Raw genomic sequence first — 24573 nt, 5'->3', positions numbered from 1 at the left:
GCTTAGCAATTATTTATTAGGCACAGATACAGAGAAAGATGGCAGCAAATTTAGCCTTCAATGACTTTTAAGAATTATGTTGGAAAGGTACAGAATATACTTTAAAAATAAATTAAATCTTCTCATCATTTCATTATAATCATCTTTACATTGTATCTAAACAGCAAAATTGAATCCTTTATGACTTTAAATATTTACCACAACGCTGTGAGGCCAGTATCATTGTTCCATGTACAGGAACACTAACCAGTAGCCGAGACAGAGAGAGAGAGAAGTGTGTTTATTTGAAGTCTTATAACTAACTAATAAATGTCTAGCTCAAAGAACTGGTTGAACCAAATTTCTGAGAAAGTCCTACTTTAACAAAAAATGTATCCCAAGATAAGAAAAAGTCTAGAAATCAGTGATATTAGATTCACATTAATAAATTTCATAATCCCCAAAAATACATCCCAAAATAAAGAGAATTTAGAATGTAATTGAATCTAGTAATAGGAAACATGAGTGTATATAGGAATGGTTCTGAACATATTAATCTAGAAGGAAATGAGGTTAAACAATGAGGTATATAGCAAAAAAATAAAAATAAACAAGAAAGAGACAGAGAGACAAAAAGAGAAAAAGCAGAAGAGAAGAAAAAGAGGAAGAGAAGTGGGATTACGGATCTGACACTTGAACGATATCAGACTGTTCGGAACCAACTTCAGAACTGCCATTTTTAATTATCAATATATGGAAGGTTTGGAATGAAAAGATATTCAAAAGAATGAAGAATTATAGTGAATGTATAGACATATTTGCTTAATACAAGGTCATTAATTTAAAGAAACCCATCAAGAAAGTGTATGGAGCCATTTGGAAATAGAATTTGATGAGATTCCTCCATTTCTATTTTATATTTTCTCTTTTGTCCCTATGGGAACATTGCCACAGCCACAAGGAATAAAGTGCTGACCTCAATGGGAACATGTGTGGAATCAGCACGTGGATCCTTCACTCCCCTCCAGGAACCTCTGTCAGGCTAGGAAGGTATCTTGGGAAGAGAATTTTAGGAATGACCATCTCTCACATTAGATGCAGGGTCAGGATGACCCCTGGATGCACAATTTCCTGATTCTGCTTCTGTCATAGGTGGCAAATTAAGAGGAATTGTGTCACAGATGAAAAAATAAGGCCGGAGGATACCAGAGAACAGCTGGTTAAATGTACAGATGTAAGACCCGTTTGTGACGTTGTAAAATGAGATTTCCCCGGCTTCATAGTCCAAGAAGATCCCGATGCAGCGAGGCCGTTCCAGTGGGAGGAGAGGCACCGATGGGGAGGCCAGGACCATGTACTCACTCCCTTTCAGCAGCCACATGGCCCAGACCCCGTTCTCAGGAGACGGGGTGGTGTCCCCCTTTCTTGGCACTGTGTCTTGACAGATGCCTAAACCCCACTCTGATCTTTCTCCCACCACAACCTCCCAGTAATGCCTTCCTGACGAGAAGGTCTGCAATCCCAGGATACAGGGCCATGTGTCAAATCGCTCGGGGTTGTTGGGGACGTCCCTCCACAGTTCCCCATCCTGCACACTGCGCAGGTCAGCGGTCAAGAGAAGGCTCGGATCAGCCGTGGCAGGATGCAGCTTTACATCAACTGTGGAAAGAATTTTGTGGGACATGTAAAAGGACAGAAAGGACTAGTAAAAACTTAGGAAGTCACTGAGGAGAAAAGTCATCCAGTTCCTCATTCGTCTCTCTCTAATAACTCCCAAGGGAAAACAAATAAGTATTTCAGAACCTTGCAGGTCCTTCAGCATATTCGCCGTTACTCTCTAATGTATTCTACTGCTACCTCTGCAAAATCCAGAAGTCATGATCACTCCCAATAGAAAACATACCGTTGATGCTATGACAAACCAAATGCATAATCATTTAGATTCCTTTCTTTTACATCAAAAGCATTTGGGTGCACTTAGGAGGATCTTATGCATTTAACATAAAATTTATAAACTCCTTGAGGATTTTTTCTCTCAAAACCTAAAGGAAAATTTTATTAAAACCAAATCCACTGCTTTCAAAGTTATATTATTGTGATTGACAGAACTTTAAAGTGGACCCCATGACCTGCACACCTTAGTGTTGCCCTCATGATATGTTACATTATATCACAAGAGAGAAATTATCTGGGTGGGTCTAATTTAATTGCATGACCTTTTAAAATCAGAAAGGTTTCTCTAGCTATTGGGTTGGTGGCAGAGAGGAAAATCAGAGAGATTTGGATTTGATATATCACTGCCAGCTTTGAGAATGAAGGATCACATGAGGAGAAAGGCAGGTGATCTTTAGAGCTGAGAGTGGCCTCCAACCAACAGCAGGAAAATAGGGATTGCAGTCCAGCAATTGTAAGGAACTACATTATGACAATGACCCGAATAAACCTGGAAGTAGACTCTTCCCCAGACCCTTCAAAGAAGTTCAGACTGACCAACATCTTGACTTTGGCCTTGTGAAAACCAAAGCAGAGGAGCCAGCTGATCCCACCTAGATATCTGATCTTCAGAATTATGAGCTAATAGATTGGTGTGGTTTTAAGCAGCTAAGTTTGTGGTAATTTGTTACATAGAAATAAAAACCTAATAACGACACTGTGAAGTTCCAGCAAGATTGATGTGACATTTGACCTGTCTACATAATAAACAAATACATCTAGACATGAAATCTCAGTGAAGGGTGGATGTAACATATTCAGAGTATTTCCTTATATTTATTCAAAAGTAGTAAATTCGTTAACATAGTTTTATTTTTAATATTATAACAAATACTACTACCACAACTACTGCTACTACTACCGTTAATCTTACTCATTTTTAAACCACTTCTAGTGAAATATTATTGATGCCCAAACCTTAGTGGTCACATAACTAGGCACTGCATGCACATTATCTATATCAACCCATGTAACAGCCCTCAACATAGCCGTTCTTATTCCTGCATTAGAGATGAAGAGATGAAGAGTCAAAGAGTTTATGTGTTTCCCCAAACTCTAGCAGTAATCAATAACAGGGATTGAAATGTAGGTCTCCATGGAATTCTGTAAGGTTTATTTAACATATGTTATGGAACGTTACACACCGTTCCTGCTCCAGCACATTCGTCTTTTCATTTATAAAAAGAGATCTATGGAATGACTTTTGATGGCTACCTACCCCTTCTCTATTAAACTCAATTGCTCATCATGACAGAACCATCCCCCACCCAAACTGCTCATGTCCATCTTCCCAGCGACCTCCACACTGATGAACGGTTACTTGTCAGAGTTCACCTAACATGATTTCTCTGTAGCACTCAACACGGTTGAGAATCCACTTGTCCTGAAAAACCTCCTTTCTCTTTTCCAAAGGTGCCAGTCATCCATGCTTTCCCCCCTCTCTACTCCCTACTCTTTGGTTTCCTTTGCTGTTCTCTCCTTTTCTCCTCTATCCCTACCACTGCAGAAACCTTGGTCTCAAGACTGGGACCTCTTCTCTCTCTCTGAGCTTACTCCGTGTGTGTCCTTAAGTTGGCTGGCTCAATGCGTTAATTAAATCACATCCATATGCTGACTGATTCCAAATGCATATCTCTAGCTTAGACTTTCCTCCTCAAACTCGATATTTGTAAATGCATCTGACTACCTGACATCAGCACTTGGATATTTAGCAACATCAACATGTCCAAAACCTAATTCACCTTCTGCCTCACCAGCAACTTTACCCATCAGTGTAAACGTCAACTTCATTATGCTAGTTCTAGAGACCCAAAACCTTGGAATCATTCATGGCTTTCTTCTTTGCATGACATGTTATAACTAATCCAACAGTACATCTTACCAGCTCAGTCTTCAAAATATACCAAGAATCTCTCTTTCTCAGTTTCTCCAGTACTAACACCTGTTCCAATCCATAATCATCTCTCCTGAAGTTATTGCAATGGCCGCTAACCATGTTTCTCACTTCAATCTTTGCCTCTCTGTAATTTATTCTCAATAAAGCATTCAGAGTCCAATCCTGCTTTTTTTCTATGTACAGCTTAAAAGTGATTTCCTGCTTCACTCAGAGACAGAGAATCTTGCTCACTGTGTCCTGCCTATCTGGACCCTCCCTGGCTTCTCCTCCGTCCCCCACTCTCTCTGTACTGGTGTCTGCACAGAGCCCGGAACACCGGAACACGTCCACCAGATATCACTGGTCGTTGTTTCTGCTGCCTGAGTGCTCTCCTCCAAATCAGATATTTGCTGAGTTATCCCTACTGGGTGAGGTCTTTCTTTATCACACCTTATTCAAAATTAGAACTTCTGGTCTCCCTTCTCATACTCTTTTTTTTTTTCCTTCAAAATTCTGTATCATCTTCTCATACTCTGTGTATTTTGCTTAACTTAAGTAAATATTTGCAAGATGTTTGTTGTTGTTCAATGATATGTTATAAGAGTATCTGGCATAAAATATACAATATTGATTGAATTGATTATTTCATTCAGTAAAAAAAAAAAAAAAAAGAAAAAAAGAAAATGGGAATATGAGGTCACTGGGTCTGAATGTGCCCTAATGATTTTCATCAAGTCATGAGGTTAGTATATACAGATTGAGCATCACCAATACAAACATCCAAAACCCAAAATGCTCCAAAATCTGAAACTGTTTGAGGGCCCACATGACGCTCAAAGGAAATGCTCATTGGAGCACTTCGGATTTCAGATTTCTGGATCAGGGATGCTTAACAGGTATGTATTCTGCAAATATTCCAAAATCCGACCCACACTATATTCATCTGCCCATCAGAACACGGGTGGAGTCACTGAGCAGTATTGCGGAGGTGGCTTTTCTCATGATGGGACAAAACTTTTTCCACGTAATCGGTGAAGCCACTACTTAGCCACAGTTTGTTTACATAACTTGGCATAAATTATATGTAAAAAATGAAAAAAAAATATTGAATCTATACTGCTTGAAGAATGACATAATCAGACTGAACAAAGTAATTTATGACATTAGTTATTTCTACATAAAAATAGTTGATTGAATATCTTTGGCTTTATTGACTCACCAATTCAAGCAACTTATCAAATGTTAGCCAATAAATTGAACCAAACTTCTTGTTAACTGATACTCTGCAATGCTTTCATACTGATGAGTTTTTTGGGGGGGGTCAAATATGTTTAATTTAGTCCTCCGAACAATGTGGTTTTTTTTGCATTTTATGAACAAGGAAATGGAAATTTACTGGAAATTATGTTACTCATATCACAGCTAATAAGGTATGAACTACTCTTTCAAGCCCATTGTTCTAACCAAATGCAGACTGTATGGGTGTCTGTGACTCTGATATTCTTTAGGATTGTTCACAAATATCCCAGTCCTCATTCTCCGGGGCATGGTGCACTCTCCCAACTATTTTACAGTTTGGCATAGCCATGTGCTTCACTTTGGCCAATGAAATCTCCGGGGAAGACATTCACCATGAAGGCCTTTCAGGCTCTATAACTGTGATACTGTAAAATACATATTTGGTTTTCACCCACAATTCTTGACATGTAGCTCCTAAAATCCTTAGACTCTACAGAGCTATAAGAATGCCTTTTTGCATGTTAATAAGATGAATGCCAGGGGAACCGACCATGTAGAGGGCTGCCACTTTCGGTTCTACACACCCTCCCTCACCACTGAGACGGCTGAAGGTTGAATTAATGAACCAATAACCAGTGATTTAATCAATCATACCTACATAATGAAGCTTCCATAAAAACTCAAAGAGACTATGTTCTAAGGGCTTCCCTACAGCTGAACACGAGGTGTCTGGAGGGTGGCACGCCCAGAAAGGGAACAAGGAAGGGGAATGGAAGCTCCCATACCTTGTCCTATTTGTCTCTTCCATCTGGCTGTTCATCTGCATTCTCTATAATATCCTTTATAAAAATGGGTAAATGTAAGGACGTTTTTCTCTGAGGTCTGTAAGCCACTTTAGCACATTAGTCAAACCCAGGAGGGGGTTATGGGAAACCCGATTTGTAGCCGGTTTTTCAGGAGCACAGGCACAATCTGCGCTTGCAACTGGCATCTAAAGTGGGGGAAGTCTTCTGGGACTGAGCCCTCAATCTGTGGGATCTGATGCTATCTTCATGTATATAGTGTCAGAATTGAATTGAATCAGAAGACACCCAGCTGGAGAATCTGCTGCAGAATGGATGTGAGGCAGAAGTAAGGATAGGGCTGACAGGAGAGACTCCATTTTGTTGTCTGCTCTGAGAACCCAGCAGTAGTCTCTGTGCTGGAAATGCAGCAGAGACCCTCAAGGCAACAGACCACATCCTGTTCCAGGAAACCCCAGAGAGGACAGGGGTTAAAGATAAGCCCTAAACATGTTGGTGTATCTCTTTCCCACAAGCATGTCATTACCCAAGTTTGCTTAACCCCCTTGTGTAAGCATTCTTTTACAGACCTCAAGAGAAAATGAGGTCACCACCTGATAAAGCTGAAAACAGAACGCCCTGACCAACTGAGGAAGACCCCAATCATGAGACCGGAGACCTCACCCTCTTTCCCATACCCAACTGTTTTGCCTTAAAAAACCCCTCACACTAAACAATCGGGGAGCAACACTCCTCTTTCATGTTGGCCCCTTGTGCACAAGCTATCTTTCAACAAACGTAGCTTGCTCAATCTCACTATGGGTTCAGGGTTCATTTCCATGACATTGACTCCCAAAGAACCTGGCATTCTAGGTCTAGGTCGGTAACAGATTGGCTGTTGGTGGGGAGAAATCTCCACATACTTTCATGACCAGAGATGTGTTGTACTGACTATGTAAGAGAATAGGGGAAAAAATGGCCCTTTTCCTCCCTATCTCTTTAATCACCTTACCCTTTTCTCTCACCAACAGCACCCAGAAGGAGATGGAGCTCTGTCAACATGGATCTCAGAGTGAGAGGTTGTGACACAAAAGTCTCCACAATTCAGTAATCAGTCAACAGCAGGCTGTTCAGAAAAATCTTGCTCATTTTGGCCATGAAGACTTTGGGTTCTGTTAGTTACTGCAGCCTGACTAGCACAGTAACAAAATGCAATAACAGCCAAACCCAGGGATCAGAGTTCTCCTATGATGCAACCTACCTTGGAACTTCCTCAACATTTCCCTCATGCCAGGGATGCGACATACTGTCTTCAGCTCCGTGGGGATGGTGTCTGGTTTGAGCCGTGTGACAGCCTTACTTCTGAGGAGAGCAGAGAACAGTCAGATTTCAGTTGGGTTATACACCTTCCTCCTCTGCCTCTCCCAGCCCCTTCACTGATTCAGAAAGTAAACGTACCTGCTCAAGGCTCCTCTCACACCCTGAAAGTGAAAGAGAAACAAAAACAGCTGAGGTAGACACAAGGGACAGTAAATTTCTTTTCATTAAAGCCCAAAATAGGCTGTCATTTAATTTTCTCACACATCTGATATAGCAGAATCATTAGTAATTGGAATAGAATCAGCTACAAAAACTTTAGGTTAATTCCTATGGCATCTATCAATGTATTTTCTGAATTGATAATTCTGGCACGCGGACGTTTTAACAGAGATTTATGTTCTGCACCTATTACAGATGGAATTATGGTAAAAATGGATCCTAAATATTTGTGGAATTTATTTGAGGAACAATGGTAAGTACAGACATAAAATGTTACTCTCAAAGTCTTTATAAGAGAACCCCAAATTGCTAATTCATTGAACCAACACATCAGAGCTACCCATAAGAGTAGGTTAACAAAGCAGATAAAAAAGGAAGTCACTAATATCTAGCAACCTATTATCTCAAAGTTGATTATTAAAAAAGTCTCCTGTGATACACTTCACTCCTTCCTCTAAAAACAGTCACCAGCCAGATAAATTTTGATAGAGCATAAAAGCAGGGTATAATTCATCTTCCCCTGCATGGGAATGACAGGACTTGGTCTTAGGCATTGTCAGGAAAATATAGTTTATTGGTACTAAAGAAGAAAAGTAAAGGACAGCATAAAAATAAACATAAATTATTTAAGAATATATTCTCCCTAAGATTTGTATTATAAATTATTTTAACATTTATTTTGTGCTAAGAAATGCTTATTCTAAATAAGATGTTATGGAGATATGGTGAAGTAAAGCAATGAATATTATTATTAAAAATGTCAAAGTACTATGTTTATTTGATATCTGCTATTTAGAAAGTTAATTTTTTTTTTTTTTCCGAGACTGGCACTCAGCCAGTGAGTGCACCGGTCATTCCTACATAGGATCCGAACCCGCGGCGGGAGCATTGCCGCGCTCCCAGCGCAGCACTCTACCGAGTGCGCCACAGGCTCGGCCCTAGAAAGTTAATTTCTTTCTGACCCTTCATTCACTTATAAGGAAATGGGCATAGCAATAATACTAATAATGCTAATAATAAAAGAACATAAATTTTACTTTTATATATATATTTTGAAAATAAAATGTGAAAAATTAAATGAAAATGCTTTATAAATAAAAATGCTTTATAAACCTACTCATTTAATAATTCCCCCACTATGTGACCAGTATTGTTTAGTAATTGTAAATGTTATACAGATAGTTAATATAGTTATTTATAACTATGTCATTTTCAGTGTCTAGTGCTAAGTCAGACAAAGTACAATCTGTCAGGCAGCTACTAACTGAGAATGTAAATTACTTAGTACCAAATTTCCTGAATGAGTCACTGGGGATGAGACACAGAAAAGTGCGCCCAGATAAATTCCTGCTGCAGGTGATTCCATCAAGATAACACGCATCCACCAACAAACACCATGGTTTTCCCTGTTCAACTGGGGTTTAATATCTTCATGAGGGATTAAAAACAATTATTTGTTTCTCTGTTATTTTTCCTTCTGCTCTGTAATCTCGAGTACAAGTAAATAGTGAGGGCTGCGTGGGAGTCCATGTACTCCCTCCCCACCATGCCTGGACTGGGCATGCCACATGGGCTAGGAAATTAGCATTCACCTTAAATTTTTTTTATTTATTTTTTATTTCAGTGCATACTTATCATGTCAAAACAAGAAAAGTGAACTGCAAATATTACACATGTAGGAACGGTGTACATTATTTTATTTTGTTTTGTTTTGTTTTGGTCAGTTTTTTTAGCCTGGAAGACATTATGTTAAATGAAATAAATCAGGCACAAAAAGATACAGCATGTTCTCACTCATATGTGGGAGCTAAAAAGAAAAACAAAGGTGAATTTTTAGAAGTAGAGAGTAGAATCATGGTTATTAGAGGTTGAAAAGTGGAAGGAGAAAGGGAATGAGAGAAGTTGGTTAATGGACACAAAATTACAGCTAGATAGGAAAAATAATTTCTAGTGCTATATAGTATAGCTAGGCATCTATAACTAACAATAACTTATTACATGTTCTCAAATGGCCAGAAGAGAGGAGCTCAAATGTGAAACGAGTAAGGCTAGGCCTGAGAACCAAACTGATTTCATTTTCCCTGCAGAGGACATTTTGTTACTTTTCCACTGCTCAGTCATGAGACCCCCCAGGGCAAATGATTACCCCAAGGGCTGTCCTGACAAAATAGACTGAGAGGGGAAACAGATATTTACTGAGTTGCAAAACCCCTCCCCAAGACTTGTTTACTGTGATTGTAAAAGTTACAGATTAACTTTAAGACCCCTTTAGGAATTCCCACCTGTGCACAAAGCATCAAGGTGACTGCTACAATGACCCTCCTGGGGTGACAGTGGTGCTCATGTGCTACTGAGCATGCACACATGACGCAACCAGGAAGAACCGAACAGACCACCTCCAGTGACACTGGCCTGCCACCCCTTAACTCCTTTCCTTATAAAAGACCCTAAGCAGCTCCCCTTGGGAGGCTAGCTTTACTGTTGCTACCCCCTTCTGCATAAGTCTATCCCCTATTTTAATAAAGCATTGCTTGCTTTACTGTTGGGTACATTGTTCATTTCTATGACTTTGGAATCCGGGAGCTTAATTTAGTCACTGGTGAAAACTGGAAAGCTTTGAGCACCAGAGAAGATTCTAGCTGCAAGATGCAAGCGGCCACTGGGACTATTTTGCTCCCATGTCTCTGCTGCTGGTAGATCTCTCCTGGAGTCCCTGGCCTAACTTCTGACAAGACAATGGTTATTCTCTTTACCTTTCTCTGATTTTTCTGAGCCCTCTTCTGTTTGGTTGGATTGTATCTATTTCTATATAGGTGCACCCTGGAGGGCTCCTGGCTATGCTTTGTTTTTCTGATTTAAGTCTAGTCGATACTTTTCTTCTTTATGCTGAAAACAGTGGGGAGAACTGCTTTTATCAATTACTGTTAATAGAATAGGTTGGCCCCACCGATTGGGACTAGGATAAACTGGACCCCACTGCTTCACTTTTCTCTTTCTTTGTTTGCTTGGTTAGACATTTAGTTGAGTATCGGTAATCTGAATAAACCTTCCAATCTTTGCACCAACTTTTGGACTTTCAGGTCATTCGTTTAATGTGAGAGGGCAAGCCGAGCCTGGCCTGTCAGTAACAAACGTTCTCATCACAAAGAAATGATTAAGTTTTACAATTATGAATATGCTAAATACTCTGATTTGATCTTTACACAGTGTATACATGTACTGAAGTATAACTCTGTACCCCATAAATATGTACAATCAATACACCTTAAAATTTAACATGAAAATTTCAAGTGTAACAATTTAAGGCACTATTCATACTTTTGGCTATTTATACCTGAAATGGGTTACCAAAGACTTTTTGGATTGACATCGCTGAGAAACAGCAATATTATCATTGACAGACCGTTTCACAGCCAGAAGAGTGTAAATTTGATTGTCTTTTTCCTAACTGTTTAAAGTTTTCATAAACCATTAAATTAATTTTAATTTTTTAAAATTTTAGGTTTTTTGTCTTTAATATAAGCTGTATGATGCTCTAGGGTCCCTTCTGATTCTGATGCTAGATTTAGGATTAAGATGCTTTCCAAATAAATTATAGGGTACTCTTTTGCTAAAGAGCATAAATGCCCAAGTCGGTGTCTGGAAATGTCACTGTCCTCTTGTTTCTGTTCTCTTGGTCTCATTTCTGCTACCCTTCCCGCACTCGGCCTCACCTCCAGCAGACCCAGGGCTGGGCGCTGGCACCTCTCCTCCAGCTCCTCGGCCAGCTCCTTCAGGGCCTTGTTCTGCTGCACCAGCCGGTTCTTGCTCTCCCGCAGCCTCTGCAGGGTCGATCGCTCCTCCTGCTCCAGCCGCCTCAGCTGGAGTTGCTCCTCCAGGGCCAGAAAGCCACGATACTTCTCAAACTCCGACCTGAAGCACTGCCTCTGCATTTCCACTTTTTCCTGGAGTGAAATAAGGGATCACATCATCAGTGATTGGGGCAAGGTGTCTGAGTCTCCCCCTACATGTATAAGATGGTGGAGCAGGAGAACGCAATGTCCAGAGTTCCCTCAGCTCTATAACTCTGTGGACTGAATGGCTGCATTCTCACAAGATGCAGAATCCAGGCACCACTCATATGAGAAGTGGCCTGGTAGAATATTCAAACTTAGAGTTTGAGAAAGACTGTTAGATTTGGGTTCCCATTTTGCCATAGGCTTGGGGCCAAGGTACTTTTATATTCAAGTTTCAACATCATATATAAAATGCAGGGAAAAGAGGAATATGTGGATTAGTGTTGAGCACAGTGAATATCATGGCGTAGTAACACAATAGAAGTTTCTATTTACTATTAATATATACATTAGTCGCTAGAAACACTAGAAAACAACTGAATTATAAACAGAGATTAGAGAGACCTGGATTTGTAAAGGTGAATAAGAAAAGGCTGAGAGATTAGAAAACATGAACTTTCTTTCAGAATATGGTAATTGCGAAACCAACCTTAAGGTTAATGTTCTCTGTACAGAAAAGAAAGAACAAAATGTTCCTCGGGCCACTTATTTCAGAGTTAACTTCAGAGAATTGTCCTGATTTCCTCCCCAAGTCTCACATCTACAATTTTTTAACAGACCTAAGGAACATATTTTGCTACAAGTTTATTATATCTAAATTTAATTCTCTCAGGTTAGTATGTAAGAAGGTAGCTTTAAACTGAATATGAGAGGCAAATTATCCTCCCAGAGTATCTACACCTTGAATTCTCGGCCTTGTTTTTAAACATTGTAACTTCTTGATTTGACTAAAAGGCATAAGCTATCACTTTTTTAAAACTCTAACAATGGTTCTCTCCAAATCCTGTAAGACTCAGTTCCTTCCTCCAATTTTCTATCTCTGCTGAAGGAAGTGCTTTTTACAAGGGTATAGGGAAAATACAGCCAAAAAGTCAAGTTAAGAAACAAGGGGAACAGAGTCAAACAGGATATCTGTGGTTATGCACCTGGGCCCCGGCCCGAGGCAAAGGGCGGATAGTTCCCAGAAATAGACAAGTCAGTTAAAGTTTCAAGAGTGCCCCTCAGCTGTTTCAAGGACTCCCACTTGACCGAAGTTCACCCCTGGCTTGATTTAAACTAACCAATTACCTTGCTTCTCGCTTCTGTACCCGCGCTTTTTGCTATAAAAAGGACCCAGGAGCTCTACTCGGCGCGCCAGTCTTTCGAAAGACTGAGTCGCCCGGGTACCTGTGTGTTCAATAAACCTCTTGTTTTTGCATCCGAAGCCGTGGTCTCGCTGTTCCTTGGGAGGGTCTCCCTGAACTGACTGACTACCCACTGCGGGAGTCTTTCATTTGGGGGCTCGTCCGGGATCGGAGACCCCCACCCAGGGACCACCGACCCACCAACGGGAGGTAAGCTGGCCAGCAGTCGTTCTGTGTCTCGTTTCTGTGTCTCGTCTCTGTGTCTGACTCAGTGATTTCGACTGTCTTTTCTGAGCGCGCGCATTTTGGTTTCAGTTTGTTCCGGGTTAGTCGCTCTGGGAGCGAAGTGCGGGTAGCGAACAGACGTGTTCGGGGGCTCGCCACCCGGCAATCCTGGGAGACGTCCCAGGATCAGGGGAGGACCAGGGACGCCTGGTGGACCCCTTGGCAGAGGATTATTGTGTTTTGGTCTCACCGCGTCTCGGGAGGCGCGCTCTGCCATCGGACTCTTTCTTCTATTTCTACGGCACTCGGTCTCGTCGCCGTTTCTGGTTTCTTTTTGTCTTAGTTGTGATAGGTCTTTGCGTCGTCGTTCCCCTATTGGAAATTTTCGAGATGGGGCAAAGTGCCCTTACGCCCCTCTCCCTTACTCTAGATCATTGGAAAGATGTCAAAGCCAGGGCTCACAATCTGTCCATGGAGATCAAAAAAGGAAAATGGCAGACTTTCTGTTCGTCTGAGTGGCCCACATTCGGCGTAGGTTGGCCGCCAGAGGGAACCTTTGATCTTACTGTCATTTTTGCAGTTAAAAAGATTGTTTTTCAGGAGACCGGAGGACACCCGGACCAGGTTGCCTGTGTCGTGGTATGGCAAGACCTCGCCCAGAATCCCCCTCCCTGGGTGCCACCCTCCAGCAAAGTCGCTGTTGTTTCGGGATCAGAAAATACTCAAAGGCCACCTACAAGGAAGCCTTCCGCCCCTCCCCAACCCCCCGTCCTCCCGACACCAGATGACCTATTTTCTCTCTCTGAAACCCCACCTTACCCGGCGGCTCCGCTGCCCCCTCTGGCCCCTCAGGGAAACAGATCGGCACCAGGCCGAGCGCCCGGTGATCCTAGCCCTGAGGGACCGGCTGCGGGGACTAGGAGCCGCCAACCTCGCAGTCCGAGAGACGGCTCCGGTCCTGACTCCACCGTAGCTTTGCCCCTCCGAGCCATAGGGCCCCCAGCTGAGCCTAATGGCTTGGTCCCTCTACAGTATTGGCCTTTTTCCTCAGCAGATCTTTACAATTGGAAGTCTAACCACCCGTCTTTTTCTGAAAAACCAGCAGGACTCACGGGACTTCTTGAGTCCCTTATGTTCTCTCACCAGCCCACTTGGGACGATTGCCAACAGCTACTCCAGATCCTCTTCACCACTGAAGAGCGAGAAAGGATTCTTCTGGAAGCCCGCAAGAACGTTCTCGGGGACAACGGGGCCCCTACACAACTCGAGAACCTCATTAATGAGGCCTTCCCCCTCAATCGACCTCAATGGGATTACAACACGGCCGAAGGTAGGGAGCGTCTTCTGGTCTACCGCCGGACTCTAGTGGCAGGTCTCAAAGGGGCAGCCCGGCGCCCCACCAATTTGGCTAAGGTAAGAGAGGTCTTGCAGGGACCGGTAGAACCCCCCTCGGTTTTCTTGGAACGCCTGATGGAGGCATATAGGAGATACACTCCGTTTGACCCCTCTTCTGAGGGACAGCAGGCGGCAGTTGCAATGGCCTTCATCGGACAGGCAGCCCCAGATATCAAGAAAAAGTTGCAGAGGCTAGAGGGGCTCCAAGATTATTCCTTACAAGATTTAGTGAGAGAGGCAGAAAAGGTGTACCACAAGAGAGAGACAGAAGAGGAAAAACAAGAAAGAGAAAAAAGAGAGACAGAAGAGAGAGAGAGACGGCGCGATAGGCGCCAAGAAAAAAACTTGACTAGGATTTTGGCCGCAGTGGTAGGTGAAAGAGGGTCTAGAGATAGGCAGACAGGGAACCTGAGCAACCGGGCAAAGAAAACACCTAGGGATGGAAGACCCCCTCTAGACAAAGACCAATGCGCGTACTGTAAAGAGAAGGGTCACTGGGCAAGAGAATGTCCCCGGAAAAAGAACATCAGAGAAGCCAAGGTTCTATCCCTAGATGACTAGGGGAGTCGGGGTTCGGACCCCCTCCCCGAACCTAGGGTAACACTGACTGTGGAGGGGACCCCCATCGAGTTTCTGGTCGATACCGGGGCTGAACATTCGGTGTTGACCCAACCCATGGGGAAGGTAGGGTCCAGGCGGACAGTCGTAGTAGGAGCAACCGGCAGCAAAGTCTACCCCTGGACCACACAAAGACTTTTAAAGGTTGGACATAAACAAGTGACCCATTCCTTTTTGGTCATACCTGAGTGCCCTGCTCCTCTGTTGGGCCGGGACATTCTGACCAAACTAAAGGCCCAAATCCAGTTTTCTACAGAGGGCCCACAAGTAACATGGGGAGATCACTCTACCATGTGCTTGGTCCTAAACCTAGAAGAAGAATACCGGCTGTATGAAAAGCCGGCCTCTCCCTCCATCGACCCATCCTGGCTCCAACTTTTTCCCACCGTATGGGCAGAAAAGACAGGTATGGGACTGGCCAATAACGTCCCACCAGTAGTAGTAGAGCTGAAATCGGGTGCCTCACCGGTGGCCGTCCGACAGTATCCAATGACTAAAGAAGCCCGGGAAGGCATCAGACCCCACATCCAAAGGTTCTTAGACCTAGGGGTCTTAGTGCCCTGCCAGTCGCCCTGGAACACCCCTCTGCTACCAGTAAAAAAGCCAGGGACCAATGACTATCGGCCAGTCCAAGACTTGAGAGAAATTAACAAAAGGGTGCAAGACATTCATCCCTCAGTCCCAAACCCATACAGCCTCCTGAGTTCCCTTCCGCCTAGTCACACTTGGTACTCAGTCTTGGATCTCAAGGATGCCTTTTTTTGCCTCAAACTACACCCCAACAGCCAGCCACTGTTCGCGTTCGAGTGGAGAGACCCAGAAAAAGGTAACGCTGGTCAGCTGACCTGGACACGGCTGCCACAGGGGTTCAAGAACTCACCCACTCTCTTCGACGAGGCCCTCCACCGGGATTTAACTCCTTTTAGGGCTCTCAACCCCCAGGTCATATTACTCCAATATGTGGACGACCTCCTAGTGGCAGCTCCCACATATGAAGGCTGCAAAAGAGGGACACAAAAGCTCTTGCAGGAACTGAGTAAGTTGGGGTACCGGGTATCAGCTAAAAAGGCCCAGTTATGCCAGAAAGAGGTCACCTATTTGGGGTACCTGCTCAAGGAGGGAAAAAGATGGCTGACCCCGGCCCGGAAAGCTACAGTTATGAAGATCCCTACTCCCACAACCCCCAGGCAGGTCCGCGAATTTCTGGGTACTGCCGGATTTTGCAGGCTCTGGATTCCTGGGTTTGCTTCCCTGGCTGCACCCTTGTACCCCCTGACAAGGGAAAACATTCCTTTTACCTGGACTGAGGAGCATCAAAAGGCTTTTGACCACATAAAAAAAGCCTTGCTGTCTGCCCCCGCCTTGGCTCTCCCAGACCTCACCAAACCATTTACTCTATACGTAGATGAAAGAGCCGGTGTAGCCCGAGGAGTGCTTACTCAGACCCTAGGACCATGGCGACGGCCAGTAGCTTATCTATCAAAAAAACTGGATCCAGTGGCCAGTGGGTGGCCAACCTGCCTAAAAGCGGTTGCTGCAGTGGCACTCCTCCTCAAAGACGCTGATAAGTTAACCTTGGGGCAAAATGTGACTGTGATTGCTTCCCACAGCCTCGAAAGTATTGTGCGGCAGCCCCCCAATCGGTGGATGACCAATGCCAGAATGACTCATTACCAGAGTTTGCTGCTAAACGAAAGGATATCTTTCGCGCCCCCTGCTGTCCTGAACCCAGCTACCCTACTACCAGTCGAGTCAGAATCCACCCCAGTACACCAATGCTCAGAAATCCTTGCTGAAGAAGCTGGGACTCGACGGGACCTGAAGGACCAGCCATTGCCCGGAGTGCCTGCCTGGTATACAGACGGTAGCAGCTTCATTGTGGAAGGTAAGCGGAGAGCAGGGGCCGCCATCGTAGATGGCAAACGGACGGTATGGGCAAGCAGCCTGCCAGAAGGGACATCAGCCCAGAAGGCCGAGCTAATCGCCTTGACGCAGGCATTACGCCTAGCCGAAGGAAAAAACATCAACATCTACACGGACAGCAGGTCGCCATTATCCACTGCCCGGGCCACCAGAGAGGAAATAACCCTGTGGCGGCCGGGAACCGGAGGGCCGACGAGGCTGCAAAACAAGCCGCCCTGTCGGTCAGGGTGCTAGCAGAAACTATAAAGCTTCAAGAGCCAATCGAGCCTGCTCAAGCTAGGACCAAGCCAAGAGAGCTCACTCCTGACCAGGGAAAAGAATTCATTTAGCGGTTACATCAGCTAACACACTTAGGACCAGAAAAGCTCCTTCAACTAACGAGCCGCACCAGCCTCTCCATCCCGAATCTCCGGTCCACCGTTCAAGAAGTCGCCAATCGGTGTCCGGCTTGTGCCATGACTAATGCGACTACCACCTACCGAGAGACCGGAAAAAGACAACGGGGAGATCGACCCGGCGTATACTGGGAAGTAGACTTTACAGAGGTAAAGCCTGGCCGGTATGGGAACAGGTATCTGCTAGTATTTGTAGATACTTTCTCTGGATGGGTAGAAGCTTTCCCTACCAAAACTGAAACGGCCCTGACTGTATGTAAAAAGATACTAGAAGAAATCCTGCCCCGTTTCGGGATCCCTAAGGTGATCGGGTCAGATAATGGCCCAGCCTTTGTTGCTCAGGTAAGCCAGGGACTGGCCACACAACTGGGAATAAATTGGAAATTACATTGTGCGTATAGGCCCCAGAGCTCAGGTCAAGTAGAGAGAATGAATAGAACCATCAAAGAGACCTTAACTAAATTGGCCTTAGAGACCGGTGGAAAAGACTGGGTGGCCCTCCTTCCCTTAGCGCTGTTCAGAGCCAGGAATACCCCTGGCCAGCTTGGTCTGACCCCTTATGAAATCCTCCACGGGGGACCCCCCCCCATACTTGAGTTGGGAGGAACACTGGGTCCCGATGATAACTTTCTTCCTGTCTTATTTACTCACTTAAAGGCTTTAGAAGTTGTAAAAACCCAGATCTGGGACCAGATCAAGGAGGTATACGAGCCAGGTGCCGTGGCCATCCCTCATCCGTTCCAGGTCGGAGACCAAGTGCTGGTCAGACGCCATCGACCCAGCAACCTTGAGCCTCGGTGGAAAGGCCCGTATCTGGTATTGCTGACCACCCCGACCGCAGTAAAAGTTGATGGCATTGCAGCCTGGGTACATGCTTCTCACCTCAAGCCTGCGCCACCCTCCGTACCAGATGAATCCTGGGAGCTGAAGAGGACTGATAATCCTCTTAAGTTGCGCATTCGGCGGCGGCGGAGCAAGCCTACCAAGTAATAACCCTAACCAGCCCAACACCCTCACCTGGCAGGTACTGTCCCAAACTGGAAAGGTTGTCTGGTTCAAGACAGAAGTCCACCCCCTTTGGACTTGGTGGCCCTCCCTTACCCCTGATATATGTGCCCTGGCGGCGGGTCTCGAGGCTTGGGATATTCCAGAAATTGATGCACCGGCCTCTAAAAGAGTCAGGCCTCCTGACTCAAACTATGAAAATGCTTATAACCAGATCAAATAACTCCCCTTGGTTGACCACCCTACTGTCAACCATCGCCGGGCCCCTATTACTCCTCCTTCTGTTGTTCACCCTTGGGCCCTACGTCATCAATAGACTAGTCCAATTCATCAATGATAGGGTAAGTGCAGTTAAGATTCTGGTCCTTAGGCAAAAATACCAAACCTTAAATGGCGAAGATAACTTTTAATTCCGCTCTAAGATTAGAGCGATCCACAAGAGAAATGGGGGAATGAAGGAAGTGCTTTTTACAAGGGTATAGGGAAAATACAGCCAAAAAGTCAAGTTAAGAAACAAGGGGAACAGAGTCAAACAGGATATCTGTGGTTATGCACCTGGGCCCCGGCCCGAGGCAAAGGGCGGATAGTTCCCAGAAATAGACAAGTCAGTTAAAGTTTCAAGAGTGCCCCTCAGCTGTTTCAAGGACTCCCACTTGACCGAAGTTCACCCCTGGCTTGATTTAAACTAACCAATTACCTTGCTTCTCGCTTCTGTACCCGCGCTTTTTGCTATAAAAAGGACCCAGGAGCTCTACTCGGCGCGCCAGTCTTTCGAAAGACTGAGTCGCCCGGGTACCTGTGTGTTCAATAAACCTCTTGTTTTTGCATCCGAAGCCGTGGTCTCGCTGTTCCTTGGGAGGGTCTCCCTGAACTGACTGACTACCCACTGCGGGAGTCTTTCACTGCCTTCTACCATTTTCTAAAACAACAGATTCATACAATCTTGACCTTTTTCTAAAATCAACCAACTCTGAATTTCACATTTAGATTTTTAAAAGGTATGACTCAATTAAATATAAGCAACTCTCCCCCATACTGGGGGTGGCTGTGCTGTTGAGCAGTGGAGTTAATAACTTGGCCACCGGAAATGAGTGGAGCCACATTCAGGGCATGAGAGATGATGTGGTGCGAGGGGTTTGGTTGCAGTTCATTTTCCTTTCACACATCCTATTGAGTACAGGTCGAGCACCCCAATCCAAAACCTCAAAATCTGAAAGACTCCAAAATCCCAAACTTGGATTTGTGATGCTGAACTGGTAAGTATATATAATACAAGTATTCAAAAATTCGAAAAGAATCCAAAATCCAAAACACTTCTGGTCTGAAACATTTTGGATAAAGGATACTCAACTGTATTAAAATTATATCTGCACACGCAGGAAAAAAAGTATTGTTTTAGAATTTAGAGTTTATTTTTATCCAACCTGTGTTTGTTGCATTTGACTCACATGGATACATTATTGATGGCAAAGATTATGTCGGTTTACTTGGCTTTGCCCTGGGATCTTAATAGCATCTCTATAATGATCAATGGAGCGTTTTAAAAAATGTAGTAATCCAGACCTTGGATATGGGGATTCTGATTTCAGTCTCTGGTCAGGCCAGAATTTAAAACAGCTGACTCGGATTATTAGCCGAAAAAGAACATAAAATTGTCAATTAATATTTAACTTTACCTATAATATACATAGTGTTAGGAAAGCATAAGACTTATCCGAGAAGAAAAATACAGCAAAAAATGGTTCTTTGGAAACATCTGTCTGAGGACAGAGTTGAAGACTAAATTTTCAGAGGAAAAAAGAAGAAAATAATAAGGAAAATATAGAGAATGATCGCAGAAGAATGACTACTTGGAGAAAGAGAAAGAGTAGAAATAACCTATAAAATATATCGTATATCATATAAGACATTGTGTAAATTTATAGAACTATAAACACAGTTTCTATAGATAGTTTCTCAATCTTAACAATACAGACATTTTCACCAGATAATTTCTTTGTTGTTTGGTGTGGAGACTGGAGACTGCCCTGTGCGTTGTACGGTGTTTAGCAGCATTCCTGGCTCCACTCACAAGACGGCAGTGGCACACTGCACACTCAAGTTGTGACATTCAAAAATGTCTCCAGACACTGCAAAATGTTTCTTGATGAGGGGCGCAAAATCACCCCAGGTTGAGAACTACTGTGTGTGTGTGTGTGTGTGTGTGTGTGTGTGTGTGTGTGTGTGTGTGTGAGTGTGTGTGAGAGTGTGTGTGTGTGTGTGTGTGAGAGTGTGCGTGAGTGTTCGCAGGTGAGGTGTGAAAAAGAGGGAATATGGATATGAATACTGAAAGGAGGCTGAAAGTTCTGATAATCTTTCTCTATGTAAGATGACAACCATTAGTTGTACTGCACGTGCTATAAAGTTGTGAAGTGCTCAATATTTCATCTATCTAACAAATACTTTTTTAAACTAGTAGTGACAGTATGAGATTCTGTTCTGGGGATACAGCAATAGGTTTTACAGTCAAATTAAGACAGTAAAGCTATTTATTTATAATTTGGAATGGGTAGTATCAATAGAAAGAACAAAAGTGGACCATATAATTTGGGGGGACGGGATGTTCCTGGATGGCACAGAGATGTTTTTCTTGAGGAAGTATGTGGATGAAATATAAGTATTGGGGAATGGGAGATGGTGGAAGAAGGATTTATTGACCCAATTCTGGATCCTTCAGATGGGCAAGACTCCTGAAGCGCCCATATTCTATTACCTTCCAAATGACAGTCTTCCTCCCCATGTTAGCTTCCTGAGTCAAGGCCTCTTGCATCTCTTTCCTCACAAGTTCCAGAGCCATTTGGAGCTTTACCTGTTTGGGAACATATACTAAAATCATTATAGATGCACCCAGATGTGTGAGGAAATACAAAGATAACCTGAAACAGTCCTTAGAAAGCATATAAACAAGAGGGCTCGACCGTGGCTCACTTGGGAGAGCGTGGTGCTGATAACACCAAGTCAAGGGTTAAGATCCCCTTACTGGTCATCTTTTAGGAAAAAAAAAGAAAAGAGAGAAAGCATATAAACATGCTCCACCTCATTAATAACTAAACTAAACATAAATGTATTTAATACCAGATACAATCAAAGATTTATCTAAAAATATGTTCATTGCATCATTATTTACAAAAGTAAAACTGTAGTTAAACACAATGGAGTAAAAAAATGTTTTATGTTAACAGGATATAATTAAAATAAACTGTTGCAGAATATTTAATGACAAGAAATACAATTATAATGTCATGTAAAAGAGTATATTCTATAAAACAACACCAATTTTGAAAGAAAAGTGCTTGTAACGAATACATAAAAACTAGCTGAAGGTAAAGAAAAATGTTATTAGATAAAATATCATCTATTGGTGCTAGGTTAAAGACATGCTATTTTTATATCTCTCTATATTTCAATTTCTAAAAATTATTTACTACTTAATGATAATAAAAGAATCTATTACTAGTAGTATTATTAGGCCAAAAGAAATGTTGTGGATTCACATGCTTAAAATTAAAAAAAAAAAAGTATGTTGTAAATCTTACAATGAGTAAAAAAGTAATCCAATGAAAACTACATCTCCCTTCAACAATACGACCCTTGCTAGAGGTAAATATGTGTATTTTATTTAAACTCACAAAGATACACACATAAACACAATTTTAATAGGGAAAAAAAATTTCTATTCCCAATAAGTCCTACATACACATCATTGCCTCTAAAAGGAGGATATTATATAGCTGTAGATGGTGTTGCACATAAAACAACAGTAGAATTTGTGGTGCCATTTGACAGGATGGGGTGGGTGGCATTTATTTCAATGTGTACAAGAAATAGAGAATTTTGACACTTTTAGATGTAGAAAAGTTCCCTCAGACCCAGAAATTGTGAGCAAAAGCAAGGAGGTGAAAAAACAGTGTGGCACATTTGGGGACAACAGTGATTAGGCTAATTTTGCTGAATCTCATGGTTGGTTAAGACAAGAACTGTGGATACATAACTTAGGGCCCTAGAAAGTCTTGACTGACAGGCTCAGGAAATTAGATAATATTTATTTGTTATTTAATTAAGGAACTACGAAAGGGCCCTAGAAAGTCTTGACTGACAGGCTCAGGAAATTAGATAATATTTATTTGTTATTTAATTAAGGAACTACGAAAATATAGAGAATGTCTTTAGAAATATTTCACTAGCCATGTGGTACTTTCTGGATTAAAAAAAAAAAAAACACATACATATGAGATCCTATATATCACAAGTCTAGCTAGAAAGTACCTAGTACGTGAATTTTGTAGATGACAACTGAAATCAAGAAGAAAAACCAAGAGAAGTATTTTCAGATAGATCCAGAGGGAAGTTTCCAGAGGGAAAATATACCCAAACCTGATTAAGTAACCAAACGAACAAAATAAATACATAAATAAAATTCTGAGAAAGCTAGCATTTGCAATTTATTAGTGTGATAGCACTTTAGTTACATATGTCAGTAGATTAAAGATTAAAGATGACTCCGGCCTCCTTTGTGCTAGTAGCTGTTCCAAATGTCGGGAATTTAAATGTGCTCAGAATATGCCCACAAACTTTTGAAGAGCACCAGGAGGAAGAATCCTACACAGAGTTTCGCAGTTGCCACCTTTGGGGAACAAATACTCCAATACACGTCACTCTTCACTGAGGATTTCCAAATTATAAGTTTTCAAATATTTGCCAGCGCGTGGCCTGTGTCCCTCCTGCGTCAGGGGAGGCAAGCCTGCTCAGACTTTAAAGGTGGCAGGGACAGAGCCCGACCAGACTCTATTCTTAACACATGCCCCAAACTGAGGGCTGTTAATTAATTAATATTAATTAACGCAGAGATAAACACTATGAGAAAGCAAAACTTTGTAAGAATGAAAGTTATTAGGACGCCTTTACAATAAAGATGTACACCGGTAACCAGCCGGACCGCACAGCCCTCCCCACCGGAGCTCAGACGATCAGCATCAGGAAAAATAAGACCAGCATGAAATTAAAGAGCCAGGAAGGCTTCGGGGGAGAGGCGGGCAGCCTAAAGTGACGGTGTGTTTGGGCTCCTGAGCAGGAGTCCCTAAGGGAGTTCGCCACCAGCGAAGGCTGGGGCCCCGTCTGAGCGTGAGCTGCGACGGAGGAGCTGGGGTGGGTGCAGGGCAAGGGGAGCAGGAGGCAGGAGGCCGGGGAGGACCCTTTGGCTCTGTCGCTGCGCAAGTCACTTCGCACCCCCGGCTCAGCCTGCCCCTCTGTCGCAGCAGCCTTTCCGGGTGCGCCCTGCCCGAGGACGGCGCAGCGGCTCCCACCTGGTAGCAGGCGGCGGCCTCCTGCAGCGGCGCCGTGCGGTGGCTCCTGTGCTCCGCGGTGGCGTCGCAGACCCAGCACAGCGCCACCTGGTCCTCCTCGCAGAAGCGGCTCAGGTCCTCGCCGTGCCGCGCGCACGGTGGCGCCCCCGCGGGCCCCGCGCCCGGCCGCAGCTGCCGCACGCTGTCCACCAGGCTGGCCAGCTGCCGGTTGGGCCGGAAACCCGCGGGCCGGAAGGGGCCCCGGCACTGCGGACAGGCGTACACGCCACCCTGCGCGCTGTCGCACTTGTCGCACAGCTCGGAGATGCACCTGCGGCAGAAGCTGTGGCCGCAGTCGACGCTGACCGGGTCCTGCAGGAAGTCCAGGCACACCGGGCACCTGGCCTCCTCGCGCAGCCGCTCCCCGGGAGCCCCGGAGGCCATGGCCGGGCCGGCCTCGCCTGGCCCCGCCGCTAGTGGCGCGGCCTTTCCAGCCGCCCGCACTATCTCCTCTCGCCGTCTGTCATTCAAGGGAGGAACCCCACAGCCTCCGGAGAGGGAGAGGCAGGCCAGGATGGGCTTTATCTGCTGGCTGCGGCTCAAGGGTCCAAATGAGCCACTCCTGATGAGAAGCTGCCACTCAGACACCCTTCACCACAGGTATAAATTAACACTAGTGACCCAGGCCTCCTGGGACACTGAGCATTTCTCACTGGGATGCATCCCTCATGGTGCACCTTAATGAAGTCTCTCATTCCAAATTGTCACTCTCAGTCGACTTGGAGAATTGCTGAGCTCCTTTCTTTCATTATTTACTGAACTATTCCGTGGTCTTCTCACGGCTCATGGTATGATCATTATTTTATTTTATTTTTTCCTTACGAGACATGGTCATTTTTTAAAGCCTTTTTTCCAAACATCGATTTTTTTCTATCTTCCACCAAGTATCTCACAATAAAGAAATGACACACCGACTAATGGGGAGATGCCTGCACACGAATGTCTATACTAATGATAGGTCTAGAGCCCAACAACAGTTGTGAATATGTAAATGAATATCTGACCCAGTTCAGTGAAGGTCCTACGATGAATACACACCTGTGTT

The 24573-nt window shown here is 43.9% G+C and overlaps 2 protein-coding genes across 2 annotated transcripts in view; both read right to left on the bottom strand.

Annotated features, from left to right (window-relative positions):
• The window catches only part of LOC134375210 (glutamine and serine-rich protein 1-like), an 824919-nt gene that overhangs the window by 759058 nt on the left and 41288 nt on the right, over window positions 1-24573 (bottom strand).
• Window positions 1049-23912, bottom strand: LOC134374943 (E3 ubiquitin-protein ligase TRIM58-like). Its single transcript, XM_063093093.1, has 6 exons — window positions 23490-23912; window positions 20900-20995; window positions 11121-11351; window positions 7327-7349; window positions 7130-7230; window positions 1049-1638 (listed from the first exon to the last, which is right to left on the bottom strand). Exons 1-6 carry the CDS (start codon window positions 23910-23912, stop codon window positions 1049-1051), a joined length of 1464 nt encoding a protein of 487 aa, XP_062949163.1.

Source organism: Cynocephalus volans, chromosome 4 (genome assembly GCF_027409185.1).
Source record: "Cynocephalus volans isolate mCynVol1 chromosome 4, mCynVol1.pri, whole genome shotgun sequence".
Lineage (NCBI taxonomy): Eukaryota > Metazoa > Chordata > Mammalia > Dermoptera > Cynocephalidae > Cynocephalus > Cynocephalus volans.
This window is presented reverse-complemented; position numbering and strand designations above follow the sequence as displayed.